General features: G+C 39.7%; 1 protein-coding gene across 1 annotated transcript in view; it reads right to left on the bottom strand.

Moving 5' to 3' along the window:
* Positions 1 to 14,432, bottom strand: part of PLCZ1 (phospholipase C zeta 1) — a 112,123-nt gene that overhangs the window by 56,241 nt on the left and 41,450 nt on the right. Inside the window, exon 6 of the mRNA XM_074938211.1 lies at positions 13,744 to 13,896. Within this exon, the coding sequence (XP_074794312.1) occupies positions 13,744 to 13,896 (153 nt within the window). The remainder of the gene's footprint in view (positions 1 to 13,743; positions 13,897 to 14,432) is intronic.

Raw genomic sequence — 14,432 nt, 5'->3', positions numbered from 1 at the left:
TCTTCATTTAAGGCCATGTCTACGTTAGTGAGCTCACAGCGGCAGAGCTGCACCAGTGTAGCTGCGCTGCTGTAAGATGGCTCATGTAGCCGCTCTCCTGTTGACATAATAAAGCCACTCAACAAATGGCTCTATGTCGGCGGGAGAAGCTTATGTCATTCAGGGGGTGTTTTTTCACACACCTGAGTGACATAAGTGGTAGTGTAGAGATGTCCTTAGAGATAACGTCCATATAATCTCTACAGTAAAATGGTCATCTTATAACAGTTATTATCTTTATCTCTGTATATATTTACACAGAGCAACAGGATTTAGTTAACCTCTTGGACCATGAGAGTCACATAACTACATCATGTGTTTCACATGAAGTAGCAAAGAATTCAGGGTTTATATTAATATTAGTCTTGGAAGGTTGTGAAAACATACAAATACTTACATGTTACATAACAGATAATTGAATTTACCTGTGATTCAAATAGTGTCTTATTAAGATACCCATTAAGAAATACAAAGTGTGCGTAAAAAGAAACATCGTTTACACAAAATGTAGCATTTATGGTCGCAAATACTACAGTTATAATTAAGGTGGAAACGGGCATTCCATTCTAAATTCCAACTTTCAGTTGCTGACACTTTCCTTTTCAACAGGGGCCTTTTGTTTGTAGGATCAAATTGTCAGATTGCCAGTGGAAGAGATAGCACATTCTTAATGACAGGTTTCAGAGTAGCAGCCGTGTTAGTCTGTATTCGCAAAAAGAAAAGGAGTACTTGCTCACTTCATCGGATGCTGTAGCTCACGAAAGCTTATGCTCAAATAATTTTTTTAGTCTCTAAGGTGCCACAAGAACTCCTTTTCTTTCTGCACATTCTTCATGTTTACCATCCATGCTCTAGTGTAAGGATTGATGCAGTCTTTACAGCGGTAACTCAGAATACAGATGAATTTTAACACTGCCTAACTCATTAATGGATGATCCTTGTCTCTTGTAAATACCTTATTTTTTTAGCAGAATTTGCATGTGCATAGTGTTGCTGATATTTCTGCAGAGTTCTGAATTTTTTACCATATATTAGTATTTCTAGATATTTCAAAACAGTTGTAAGCACTTTTGGTCATCTGTTTGTTCAAATGTTTGTAAAAGGGATTTCACTTCATAGATCCAAAAGGTAATAGTCATGCTTGTATTTATTGATATTGTACTAGTTTACAGCACCTTGTATATAACCTTGCTTTAAGTAGAAAAAATGAACCCAAACTTAAACTTTGGTGTTGCAACTAGTGGCTTCATAATAACAGAGGGTCATATTGTGCTATAACATTTTAAGGAGAAGGCAATAGAAGTTTGTTTATAGACTGATGGCACAATATGGCCCAGAATTAAGAAGCTCTTTTCCATAGGCACACATACTCTGAAATATCTTGTTAGGATGATAGTTTAATCTTATTAAAGAGAAATGATAACATTCATATTGGTTTCAGATAGAGTTACAGAGGGTCTGTGGGGCCAAAAAGAGATTTTGGTACAGTATTTTGCAAGACCACCACAAACTACTAAAACCAGAATCATCAATTGCAAAAGATATGACCTTTTAAATCTAAGTTTCATGTCAAGTCTTCATACTGGTGGGAAAAGGAACAACAAATACAAAGAAGTGGCAAAAATGGAGTAATGTATATGTAGTTTGAGTACTTTATTGAGATTATCCTTATATAAATACTTTATGTGCAGACCTTCAGTTTCATGTTTGAAAGTACACAATGAGATTATCTACTATGTTTTAAATATTTTAAAAGTATAAAATTTACAACAATAATGATACAGGCTGTGAAATAGGGATACCAGTACTAATTTAGAAATCCTTGGTCAATAAATATGTATTTAAAGCCCCACTTTTCTGCCAGGATGTTACCTTGTATAAAGTTAATATGGCTAATATAATGTTATGGAGGTTAAACTATGGAAGGAATGTGCATTTTCCCAGGACGTGTGCAGTGTATATTGAAGAAGGGATAAAACAAATGCAAACAAAACATGGTACTTAATTAAAATCCTATTAGGGCTCCAAAAAGAGCCACTATAGGTTGTGCTTTCTTTTTCAGATCTGTGTGTGTTTTGGAGCAGGAGATGAAAGTGGAAAGTAATCAGAACTCTCATGGAAGTGGAATGTGTCCCTTTTAAGACAGTCTCTGAGCTGCTAATAGCTTTGAATTCAAAAGCAAGCCAGAAAGCCTCTGTGTGGATGCAAATTACCTAGCTGATGGGGGAAGGAGAGAACTGCCCATAAGTGGCAGCACAAAGGAGCTGCAAATAATAAATACATCTGGTCAGCAAACAAGCTGCCAGAAGACTCAGATTATAGCCCTCCAGGAAAGGGAGGTGACAAAAAAAGTCAAGCCTGAAAATAAGGGGAACAGGCTAACCCTAAGGGGTGTGTGTGTGTGTGTGTGTGTGTGTGTGTGTGTGTGTGTGTGTGTGTGTGTGTGTGTGTGTGTGTGTGTGTGTGTGTGTGTGTGTGTGTGTGTGTGTGTGTGTGCAGTGCTGAAATCTGAAGCTGTCTCTCAGCTATTACCTGAGAATAAACTTAAAGTTTGGTACAGCAGAGAAACTATTGCAAACCTGGTCTGTTGTACAAGAGGGGAAACTGAGGTACACCACCTCATAAATTTAATAGATGACCAGTGAGTGGGGTAATTCACTAGCCTAACTACAGAACAAAATAAGGACAGCCTGGAGGTAATTCTTCTGTTTTTCCTGCAATTAGCAAGGAGATTTGTAAAAGGAAGTGGTATTATTATTAAGCAATAATCTGTCCCCACCAGGGAGATGGAAATTGTTTCTTTTGTTTTTCAGACACTCTACTCAGAAATCAATGGAGGGGTGTGTGAAATGGTATAAATCAAGAGAAGATGTTTGGATGTGCCCTTCTCCTATAACTATGGAGGAGCAGGATCAATGGCTGATGGCAAGGGGTGGACAATTGGGTGTACTGTGTATGAGATGTTTTGCTGGGAATGTACGTATTACTAGGGGGCACAATTACACCAGCCCATAACCAAACTACACACATATAAACACTGCTATCTGAACTTTGGTGCACAAATAGATCTGGAAATCTTATTGCTGTAAGTAATCAAACCAGGGCAAACTGCCTGATTCCATACCAAGTTGTTAAGTTGGTTTAAACAATATCCCATTTCTCTGTGAACATTCAGTGGACTTATAATTTGGACAAAAGCATGCAAAACCTGCAGGGGCAACTTCTTGCAACTGCCAGCAACTGGACACATTAAAATCTTGACCCTGTCGAAGGAGGAGAGCCAGTGTTTTGGTGGTGGTTCGGATGTTGGACCATACTACAGTGGTCAGGACTCGGTGTTGCTATGGATTATCATAGCAGCTGGTGTATTGTTAACTGTACTTCTGTTACATTGCATATGGAGATAACCTATAAGTAATGTAGTAAGCCCTCCCCCACAGTGTACTAAACAACCCAGACCCAACCTTCTCAGGCCTACTATAATGGGAAGTCTGGAACACTAATTGGAATAGGTGTGGTATGCCCATACGAGAGAAGGTGCAGGGCACTATACTACACAAGGGGCAGTGGGACAAATGAAATATCGACACCTTCCACCTTAATGCCTGGCCCGATCAGGAAATGTGTCGCCATATGTCCTATGCTTTTCCAGCGATACCTGGGCAGGGGGATCCCAAAAGAAAAAGAAAAAAAAGGGGTGGAGTGTTAGGATATAGATACTCAGGCCTGTCTGCAAAGGCCTATACTTTAAGAATGTAGATGTATTCTTATCACTTAGCTAGTTATAGAGGTATAAAAGAAAGAATCAAAATCACTGTCTGCTGCTGTAAGGGCCTTCTCTTACTGTGACAGTCTGAGGCCCTGTTCTTAAGCTAAGGCCTTTGGCTAAGCAGCAGAGGCAGCCATAAGCTGGGAAGCGAATGGTCACATCCTCACCAGTCACACTGAAATAAGGTGCTATTGGGCTGTTAGGAATACAATCCTGTCCTGATAATGCCTATCACCTCCAGAGAAAGGGAAGAGCCTAGAAGATGTAAAAGGAAACTTAGTATGATAGCATCCTGTCTGGCAAGAACTCACTTATCAATAGCTGGGATGTGAAATCCTAATTTCTGTTGTTCTATCATTGTAGTCCCCAATTCCCTATTGACAGGTTTCAGAGTAGCAGCCGTGTTAGTCTGTATTCGCAAAAAGAAAAGGAGTACTAGTGGCACCTTAGAGACTAACAAATTTATTTGAGCATAAGCTTTCGTGAGCTACAGCTCACTTCATCGGATGCATTCAGTGGAAAATGCATCCGATGAAGTGAGCTGTAGCTCATGAAAGCTTATGCTCAAATAAATTTGTTAGTCTGTAAGGTTCCACAAGTACTCCTTTTCCATTTCCCTATTGTTTCTCTGTATAATCTCTGTCTGGTTCTGTGATTGTTTCTCTCTGCTGTATAATTAACTTTGCTGGGTGTAAACTAATTAAGTTGGTACAATATGTTAGGATTGGTTAGTTAAATTTCAGTAAAATGATTGGTTAAGGTATAGCTAAGCAGAACTCAAGTTTAATTTAGTATATAGTCTGGAGTCAATCAGGAAGTAAGGGGGGATTGGAACAGGGAATGGGGGGGGGGGGAATTGGAATTATGTTTCACTAAGGGGGTGGAATGGGAATAGGGAATGGGAACAGGGACACAGGCAAGGCTCTGTGGTGTCAGAGCTGGGAGGGGGAACACTAAGGAAGGAAATTGGAATCATTGCTGGCTGGAAGTTCACCCCAATAAACATTGTATTGTTTGCATTTTTGGACTTTGGGTATTGTTGCTCTCTGTTCATGTGAAAAGGACCAGGGAAGTGAGCAGGTGAAAAAATAAGCCCTCTAACACAGGATATGTGCCATTAATTCTGTGCACATTAAACAAAAAGCCAGTTGACACTACTTTTCTACAATTTACTCCATAATACTTAGCATTCATCAACAAGATTATTTGCCACACAACAAAATTCTTGCCTATTATGTGCTGGAGGGATGTTGAGACTAGCACTAATTTAAATCTCCAAACACAATAGATTAGAACACATTATTTAAATAACTAAATCAGCAAAAATAGCTCCTGTCAGTAAAATGTACTTTAATTCAGGTGATGTTGGGCCCAAAGTATGATGCATGCCAGAACAATTAAAGTACCACAAGACTCAGCACAAAGTCCCAGGCACGCTGGCAAAGATAAGATACTGCCTTCCTGATTGTCACAGGTTCAGAAAGGTCAAAAGTCAGATCACAGAAAGATGGAAGACAAATCCTGGAGCTGTAAAAGAGGACTGAGAGGAGGGGAAGGAGGAATGTGAATATTTCTTTGGTTTTGAAAATCTTCTTGCATATCCCTAGATTTTTAACCTAGTATACTGCCTTTTGTTTAAAAAAAGAGAAGAAATCTTCTGCTTCCAAGGGATCTTTACAATACAATCAATCAAAAAACCAATCAAGAGACACCTTGGGAAAGGAAGACAAAAGATTCCCTGTTCTCACTGTGAAATAGAAAATAAACAGAGAGGGTCTGTTTGCCAGTGGACTGGCAACCCTCGTTACCCAGGGTTTTCAGAACCCAAAGCAATGCTAACTTAACTGGTTTCTCTCCAGGCAGTCTCAGGGATAAATTAATGGGGCCACAGCTCCTCTATCTAATAAGTGATTGGAACAAATAAGTGTGCTTTTACCTAAAACCGCTTTTTTTATTAGGTCTTAAGCACACACACACATATGCTGAATCAGTAGGATTACAGCAATCCAAACATTTATATTTACCTAAAGTCTGAAATGGATTTGAGGAATCAGCAACCAGCCTTCTGGGAGCCCCTCTTCTGTCCAGCTGCTGGGAAGTTTAGGTGTCAGGTCCTTGCCCCCCAAAAAAGCTTCTTTGGACTGCTCCAAAGCACATTTTCTAACTAAACTCTATAGATTTTCTCCGGACAAAGCATTTTACTCATAATAGCCCCTAATAGGCTAACAATTTCCCTAGCAAGAGCCAATAACGATTCATTATTCTCCTTATCAGCAAAGCAGCTTCATCAAAAAAAACTTACAAACACAGACAACCAGAATCAAGGTCAGTTTTCCACATTTCCCCTCCTCATGAATCTGTCCGTTCACTTTATCTATCCCAGTCAGTAGAACTACAGCTTGCAGTTGTTTTTGTTCTGTCTGCCTAAGCAAGACCAAATTATTCCTATGTGGTGTCCTCGCTTCCAGCGTATGGGGGGCTAAGTGCACAAGATGGCTGCGAGTTATGTCAAATCCAGTTCTCTTACAACACCCTCCTCCTCCTCAAAGGAAAAGGGGTGATGCAGCATCTCCTTTCCAGGCTGTGGAAGAGGGATGGAAAACCACTACCCAACCCCATCCAGGAAACACTAGAAGGAAGGACTTTTGATATTAAGGTTTTGTGTTTGAGATCACTTTATTCTGAAAGATGTTTGTGGTCAGTTCAACTGGAGCTGGACCAGCGAAATGTTAAGAGATTGCTGAGAAAGAAAGGGAGACTGCTCAGGGCAGTAACCTTTTCACAATCCGTATATCTTTATTACGAAGCAGATTTCCATAATAATAGGGGGAAATGGTTAAGATCTCCATGTGTCTTTTAGCTAATGTCTTTGTTAGAATGCACAGGAGATAAGCTATTGGAGGTTTTTTCAGGAGATTATATCAGATATATTCCCAGTGGTACCATTTTTAATTGTACTTATGTACCAACTGGAACTGGAGAGAGAGAGAGAGAGAGAGAGAGCGAGAGAGAGAGAGACTTATTTTAATCAAAGCTCCTGGGAAACAGTGCCATGATTTTTATCTTGTTTTTACCATACTTGTATCTAGATTTCAAGGAGGAAAGGACACACATATGAATATAGTGGAAACATTCTCTGCAAATTTACTTTTACTGCATTTGTAGAGTTCTAAAAAATCAAGGAAAATAAGCCTACTGTGAATGTTCCTACTTCTAGCTTTTTGTTCCTACTGCAAGGTTGGTCAGCAGTGGCAAACTCATTCCTGAGTGGCTGCTGCCATGGCAACAGGCAATGACTATGCTCCTCCTTCTCCTCATTCTGTGCCTGACATTCAAGTCCCAACCTCAGCTAGATACTAGGAAAGATGAATTGGCATGTCGTTCTGGGTCAATGAAATAAAGGTGTACAGCTGAGTATTGTTGCAATATGGCTGATATTGTAGCCAAAAACATCTTACTATCTCCTTAAATGCCAAATATACTAAGGGTTTTTTTGGGGGGAAGGCGGAGGAGGTAGTAAGAACAGATTGCAGTAGTACCCAGCAGTAGAGAGTTGTTGAAATAGATGAACATTCCCTAGTTCTACTCTCTAGGGCAGTGGTTCCCAAACTTGTTCCGCTGCTTGTGCAGGGAAAGCCCCTGGCGGGCCGGGCCAGTTTGTTTACCTGCCGCGTCTGCAGGTTCGGCCCATCGCGACTCCCAGTGGCTGCAGTTCACTGCTCCAGTCCAATGGGAGCTGCTGGAAGCGGCGGCCAGTATGTTCCTCAGCCCGTGCCGTTTCCAGGAGCTCCCATTGGCCTGGAGCAGTGAATCGCGGCCACTGGGAGCCGCGATCGGCCGAACCTGCGGAGGCGGCAGGTAAACAAACCGGCCCGGCCCGCCAGGGGCTTTCCCTGCACAAGCGGCGGAACAAGTTTGGGAACCCCTGCTGTAGGCCATCTCCAGGAGAAGAATAGAGCCAATCTAATATTACTCAGTCTGCCCTTGCTAGGGTCTGTAAAGATGTCAATAACAACTATTGCCTGCTGAGTGATCTACACAAAATCAGCATGGATGCTTAATATTTCCATCACTAAAAGGTTTCCATCAACCATTAAGTCTTCATACCGTACTCTGATCTAAAATCAAAACGACAGGGATCAAAAAAGAGTGACATCTCCAGATATTATCAGAGGTATTTCTGTACAATCTTTCCATTAATGTTTCCTAAAAAAGGATATTAGAGTCAAGGCAATGATCAACAAAATTACCACAGTTTAATAGACATCTTCTTGAGCCAGGGACTAGTCATTGCTCCTCGAAAAGCTCCCAGCACTCTGCCCTCTCAATATGAGCAGATGGGAATAATGGTTCTAATAAAAACTTAAGTGTCATCTAGTATCTGTGTAAATTAAATAAGACACAAAACATTAAATGCTTTTTTCATTCTCTCTTTTCCAAACTCAATTACAATCATTGTTTGCCAATTCATAAACAGTTGTTCTTCTGTATCAATAACACCAAAGAGAAACATATGTAATAGAAGAGAGCTCTACCACACAAGAGCCTGCTGTTAACTTTGCTTTGGGTCTGTATACTGATTTTTAAACATTGGAACTCTCTTCATCAACAATGAAATCAAGCCCCGCACAGTGGAGTAAGGCAGGCTAACTATTCAGTCTGACCACAATGGCGGGGCCTAAACAGTGTTTGGGAAGGGCCTCAATGTCTTATTTTTCTATTTACAATCTCAAAAATAAGAAAATGCAAATCACTGCATGCAATCTTCTTCTAAATTTCCTGCATGCTTGCTTAAACTCCAACTGAGGTCTTTCCCATGCAACTAGCATGCTGCAATGTGTCATCCTTGGGTGTGGAGTCAGGCGGAGGAAGCATCAGTAGGCTGCCTCAGTGTCTTGACAGTAGGAAGGTAAAGGTGACAAAATGAAAGAGAGTGGGGTCAAAGGTTTCATGGGCACTACTGTGGAGGTATTTGGAAGCAGAGGAAGGCTACGTAAGCCACTCCAGGACACTATGTCCAAACAATCCCCAACACTCCAGATTTCCATTCTCCTCCCCAATAACTGCCCCTGTCATGCTCATCCAATCACTGAAACATACCAAAGTAAGGCTATTGTAATTTACTTACAGTAACTCCTCACTTAACATCATCCCGGTTAACGTTTTTTTGTTACGTTGCCGATCAATTAGGGAACATGCTCGTTTAGAGTTGTGCAACGCTCCCTTATAATGTTGTTTGGCAGCCGCCTGCTTCGTCCACAGCTTGCAGGAAGAGCAGCAGGTTGGAGCCAGTTGGTGGGGGCTTGGAACCAGGGTGGACCGGCAGCCCGACTATCAGCTCCCAGCTCCCCTAAGTTCCCTGTGCAGCAGCAGCCCAGCAGGCTACCAATTGCCGGCAGTTCAGGTGTCCCTCCCCCCACTGCCATGTGCTGCTCCTGCCCTCTGCCTTGGAGCTGCTCTCGGGAGCCTCCTGCTTGCTGCTGTGCAGGCAGGCGGAAGTGGGGGGGCTAATGTCAGAGTGCCCCCCGCCCCTCTGCTCCTTTACCCCATCTCCATGGGAAGGGGGGGGCATGACAGGGCTCAGGATGGAGGGAGCTTGCTGGCAGCAGCTGTTGTCTCAACTTGCTGATCTACTTTAAAAGGCAGTGTACTTAGAGTGGGGTCAGTGTACTTAAAGGGGCAATGTGCGTCTCTCTCTCTCTCACACACACACAGGGTGTGTGTGTGTGTGTCTCTCTCTCTCTCTCTCACATACACAGTGTGTATCTCTGTCTCTTTCACACACACACACACACACACACACACACACGGTGTGTGTCTCTGTCTCTCTCTGCCATGCTGTCTCCCCTTCCTCCATTCATGCTGCCTTGTAGGCTACATTAACAACAATGTGTTAACCCTTGAGGGCTCAGGCGAGTGCCAGTTCATCATTTAGCAGTAAGGCATCCCCTGGGAAATATCCCACCCTCTTCCACCCTCTGACTTCACCACCTCAACCACACTTCACAATCATCATTGCTGTGTACAGTATTAAATTGTTTGTTTAAAATGTATACTGTGTATATGTATGTGTGTGTATAAATATACATCTATCTATCTATGTATCTATCCACACTTTTGTGTGGCAAAAAAAATTTCCCTGGAACCTAAGCCCCCCTATTTACATCAATTCTTATGGGGAAATTGGATTCACTTCACATCATTTCATTTAAAGTATCATTTTTCAGGAACATAACTACAACATTAAGTGAGGAATTACTGTATTTTTATATTGTAGTATTTCATTAATAGTTGATGTAAATGAATAGTGTCTCTAGCACACATGGAAGTGGGGACCCAGCTCATTTAGTTTGACAGAAATAGACAAAATGATAAAAAGTCTGAGAAACACTGGAATAAGGCACTGTTTTTAATCAATATCTAGAAAAGAATTTGAGAAACTACACAATATGTGAAGTGCTAACAGAGGAAGGAAGATAGCTAACACTTTAGATGAAATAAATGCATATTGATGTATTGACCTTGCTGATTAGAACTTTAAAAAAGAAATCTTAAGACCCTGTAACCTGATCAAACTAAACCATCATAACTGTTTCCTTGCAAACAACATTACTCTTCTTGACAGTTTTCTCTTTTTTTCACAAAATATTAAATGAAAAAGGAAAGTTTACATATTAATATAGATGGGTTATTCAGAGTATTTACAAGAAAGGGGATGGAACTCAAAGCATCCAATCCATACGGTATGTAAATAAAACTATAAAGATAACTACATTCATACATTTGTTCTGAATTTAACAATTAATATTTCTGAACTGTACTAGTAACTGAAAAGTATTCTGAAAGGAAAGGAGTGAGTATCCATTTGATGGAGGAGTGGGAACCTTTAGAAAACATTTCAAACTTAATTGTCAAGTATATTGGACGGAACTCATCACCAGTATAAGTCCAATGACTCCAACTAAGCCATTTCAAGGATGATTTTTTCCCATTGTGTTTAGTCCAGTATTCATATCAAAGCAGTTATTACAAATTTTAATTATCCCTACATTTTAAACAATTAATTTAAAATAAATATTTTATACCTTAGAAAATGAAAGACTGTAATGTAGAAAAAAAGTACCTTTGCTCAATCATCCAAATTAACAACTCTTGTCCAAGTTCTCTCCTTTACCATGATAACCCTCTAAGTTATAACAGCTGGCTATGGATTCCTAAGGATCAGACATCAGGTGAGAGCTGGAATAATGGAACAGAGCTCTGCTCCAGTCCTCCAGCTAGTTCCCCAACACACCTAGACAGGGGAGTGAGTAAGGAGTTGGGGTAGGAACCAGCTACATTGCTTTACCCCAGTTGAGGTAATTCTCCACTGAGGTAATTTGAAATTGAGGGGTTGTGGTCAGATCACATCCCCAACTGGAGCTGAGAATCTGGCCCACTTACATTATACTGCATTTATATAGCTTGTTGGAGCCTGGATAAGTAGTTTCAAAGCCTTAAAGAATATGATTCAATGTCTATTGAAGCCAATGGAAAGGCTTTTGAACTGGCCCAAAGGGTAGTTCTAGTTTCAAAAGAAACTATCTAAAAAATGCAGTTTATTATTCAGCAGATTTGCTCCCTGTCCACATTCAGAGCCATAGCTAATGAGTTTAGTGACAAAATAACTTTTTACTGCTTTTTACACTTAATTCCACTGAATCAACCCAGCTAAATGAGAATGAGCTGATTTTACTCCTACTTGTTCACCAGTACATCAGAATTATGTACTATGTTCCATCTGTGTGAACCAATTACAGGCATTGGAATTGCTCAGGTGTCACTGAGGACAGAATTTGAAGAAAATGGGATTACAAAGGAGAAACTTGGGGCCTAATTTGACATGAAATTTTTTTTACTACTTTTGATGATGGACAGAAAAGAAAGAACTCAGGTTGACTCTTAAATCAAAGGTTGAGTCTGCAAATTCTAGCATTTTGGGGAGGGAGGGAATCTTTTTATCTGGAAACTGAGATAGCTGTTAAGGAAACACTTGAGAAAATAAATGTGGAACCCCATAATGTCATATTTAGAGAGTAGCTTTATAGAGTTGGAAAAATAAAGAAAACTCCCTACAACACACAGTAATCAGTCTATGGAGGGCACTCAATAGAGACTTCTTTATTTTACAGACCCTTTAATTAGGGTGACCAGGTGTCCCATTTTAAAAGGGACAGTCCTGTTTTTTGGGGACTTTTTCTTATATAGGCACCTATTACCCCCCACCCCAGTCCCATTTTTTCACAGTTCCTGTCTGGTCACCCTACCTTTAATTGATTCAATTTTTGCTGCAGAGGACATAGAATTCTTAGACACCACCAAGACTGATAAATGCAGCTTGTTCATAGAGAGACTCTGAGGCAGCCCAGATCACTCCATGTAAATTGTGCTTTTTTCCTATGGCATGGTTTTCAAAGGTTCAAAATCAAATGCAGACAAGACTAGTATGATGGTAAGCCTGCAGCAAATACTAAGGTCAAATCTATAAACATTTTGGCTTATTTATTAATTGTTTTACATTTATTGAGTAAATACCTACCATAACATTGTTTATAAAAGCATATGTAATATCTATGTCCTTTCTTTTTGGAAAACCTTTGCAAACTATTTTGCAACCAAAAATTGCTTTCTCTGTGGCGATCTTTTTTTTTTTTTTATCCTTTAGGACAATGATTCTCAACCTTTTCAGGTAGGTGACCCACTATTTAAAGTAAAAAGTAACAAAATTATACCACACGCTTACATTTCCTATACAAATAAGAGTAAAAAACATATAAATTATAAGCCTATATAATTTATTTGTGTGTTTCTGTTTCAAGAGATTAACAGATAATACTTGATCTCAAATGGCAAGGGTGTGCAGGGAGTAGAGGAGCAAGAAAGTCTGTGCTTGAGAGCACAATAAAATTTTCAGTGCCTTGTGACCCTTCCTCCTCCCCCCAGTTGTGTTTTGTGACCCACCCTAGGTGTCACAATCCACCAGTTGACAAACATTGCCTGAGGTCAAGCACACTGAGAATGGTTTTGTGGTTAAGGCACTGGGCTCAGAGTCAAGAGGTATTCAGTTCCTGGCTGTAGCACAGATTTCTCGTATAAATTTGGACAAATCACTTAATCTCTCTGTGCATATATTCCCAATATGTAAAACGGGCATAATAACACTCCCTTTCTCTCATTGTCTGCCTTGTCTATTTAGATTGTAAACTCTTCAGGGAAGGGACTGTTTCTTACCATGGGCCAGATTGTCATACCCTTACTCATATTGAATTGTAATTTACTTAACAAGAAGTCTCATTGATTTCAGTGGAAATACTCATGATATATCAATGTGAGTATGGGCTTTACAATCTGGCCCTATGTGTTTTATACAGCGCCTAGCACAATAGGGCCTTGATCTTGGCTAGCACCTGTAGGTGCTTCCATAATACAAGTAATGATAATAATGCGGCACATTACGGCAGCTGCCTGTCATGTCCGTATTTCTAAAACAAACTGTTAGCAACAAGTTTTAACTATCTACATTTGCATATCAAATAAAAGACTGAATGTGTTCAAAGCCTAAGGAAAATGTTAAATCATGACTTTATGAACCAGAAGATCCAAGACTTTGCAAAATACTGGATTACCATGCTTTTTCATCTATACATTTCAAGTTGTTATATGAAACACCATTTTCTTAACAAGCGCATATCAACCTGCATGATTTGGTTTCTATTTATTTTATTTTTTATTATTTCTATGATGCGTAATTAATTCTGTTTTACCATCTGAAGCACAAAGATATTTTAAACACTAAATGTGATAGTTTCAAAAATGCCTCAGGAGGTTATCACAACAACTGCAGGAAACTAGAATTTTTTTCTAATCTTTCACAGAGAGAAAATTAATGTTGTTACCTCAGGGGAAGGTAGATCTGTAGGAAACATATCACCAATTATTGTAGTAAGAAGTTTGTCACCTAGAATAGTTTCTAAATAGTCTGCCATTACTTCCTGTTGCTTAGGGCTGCAGTGATTCTCCAAAGACAGTACAACAGGATAGTCAGACACCTAAAAATACAATTTCAAGGCCATAATAATTAATAATTAAAAAACAGAACTACTAGATGCACAATATATCTTACAAAAAAGCATATGGGTATTTGTACTTTCATTAATTTTAAAATATTCAAAATAGTTATTCCAGATTAATAACACAGCATCATCGAGCTCAGTAATATTTATGGAAGAGGAAAAGTAAAACTGGAATCTAGAAGAGTAATTTTCAAGTTCAAAGTTAATATCAGAAACAAAATCCAGAAACATAAGGACCATTAGAAATGGGGATAGCTTTAAATGTAGACATAAACAGAAGAAAGACTTTGACAAGGGAAGCCAAATAAAGATCAGTTAACCTGGTCACAGTACTTTAACTGGGAAATCTTGAATGTCTACGCTCTGATCTTGGAAAACAGGGCATACTGAAGTTTATTTCTCCAGTGGTTAGTAGCCGACAACCAAGTTTACCAGAGTTTTATTATATGCCTATAATGCTGGGTGTGGAGCAAGAAAAGAGAAAAGAGCTATTAAATCAGCTAAGAATCTAA

Source organism: Natator depressus, chromosome 1 (assembly GCF_965152275.1).
Source record: "Natator depressus isolate rNatDep1 chromosome 1, rNatDep2.hap1, whole genome shotgun sequence".
NCBI lineage: Eukaryota > Metazoa > Chordata > Testudines > Cheloniidae > Natator > Natator depressus.
Note: the sequence above shows the minus strand (reverse complement) of the source record. Positions and strands in the feature narration are given on the sequence as shown.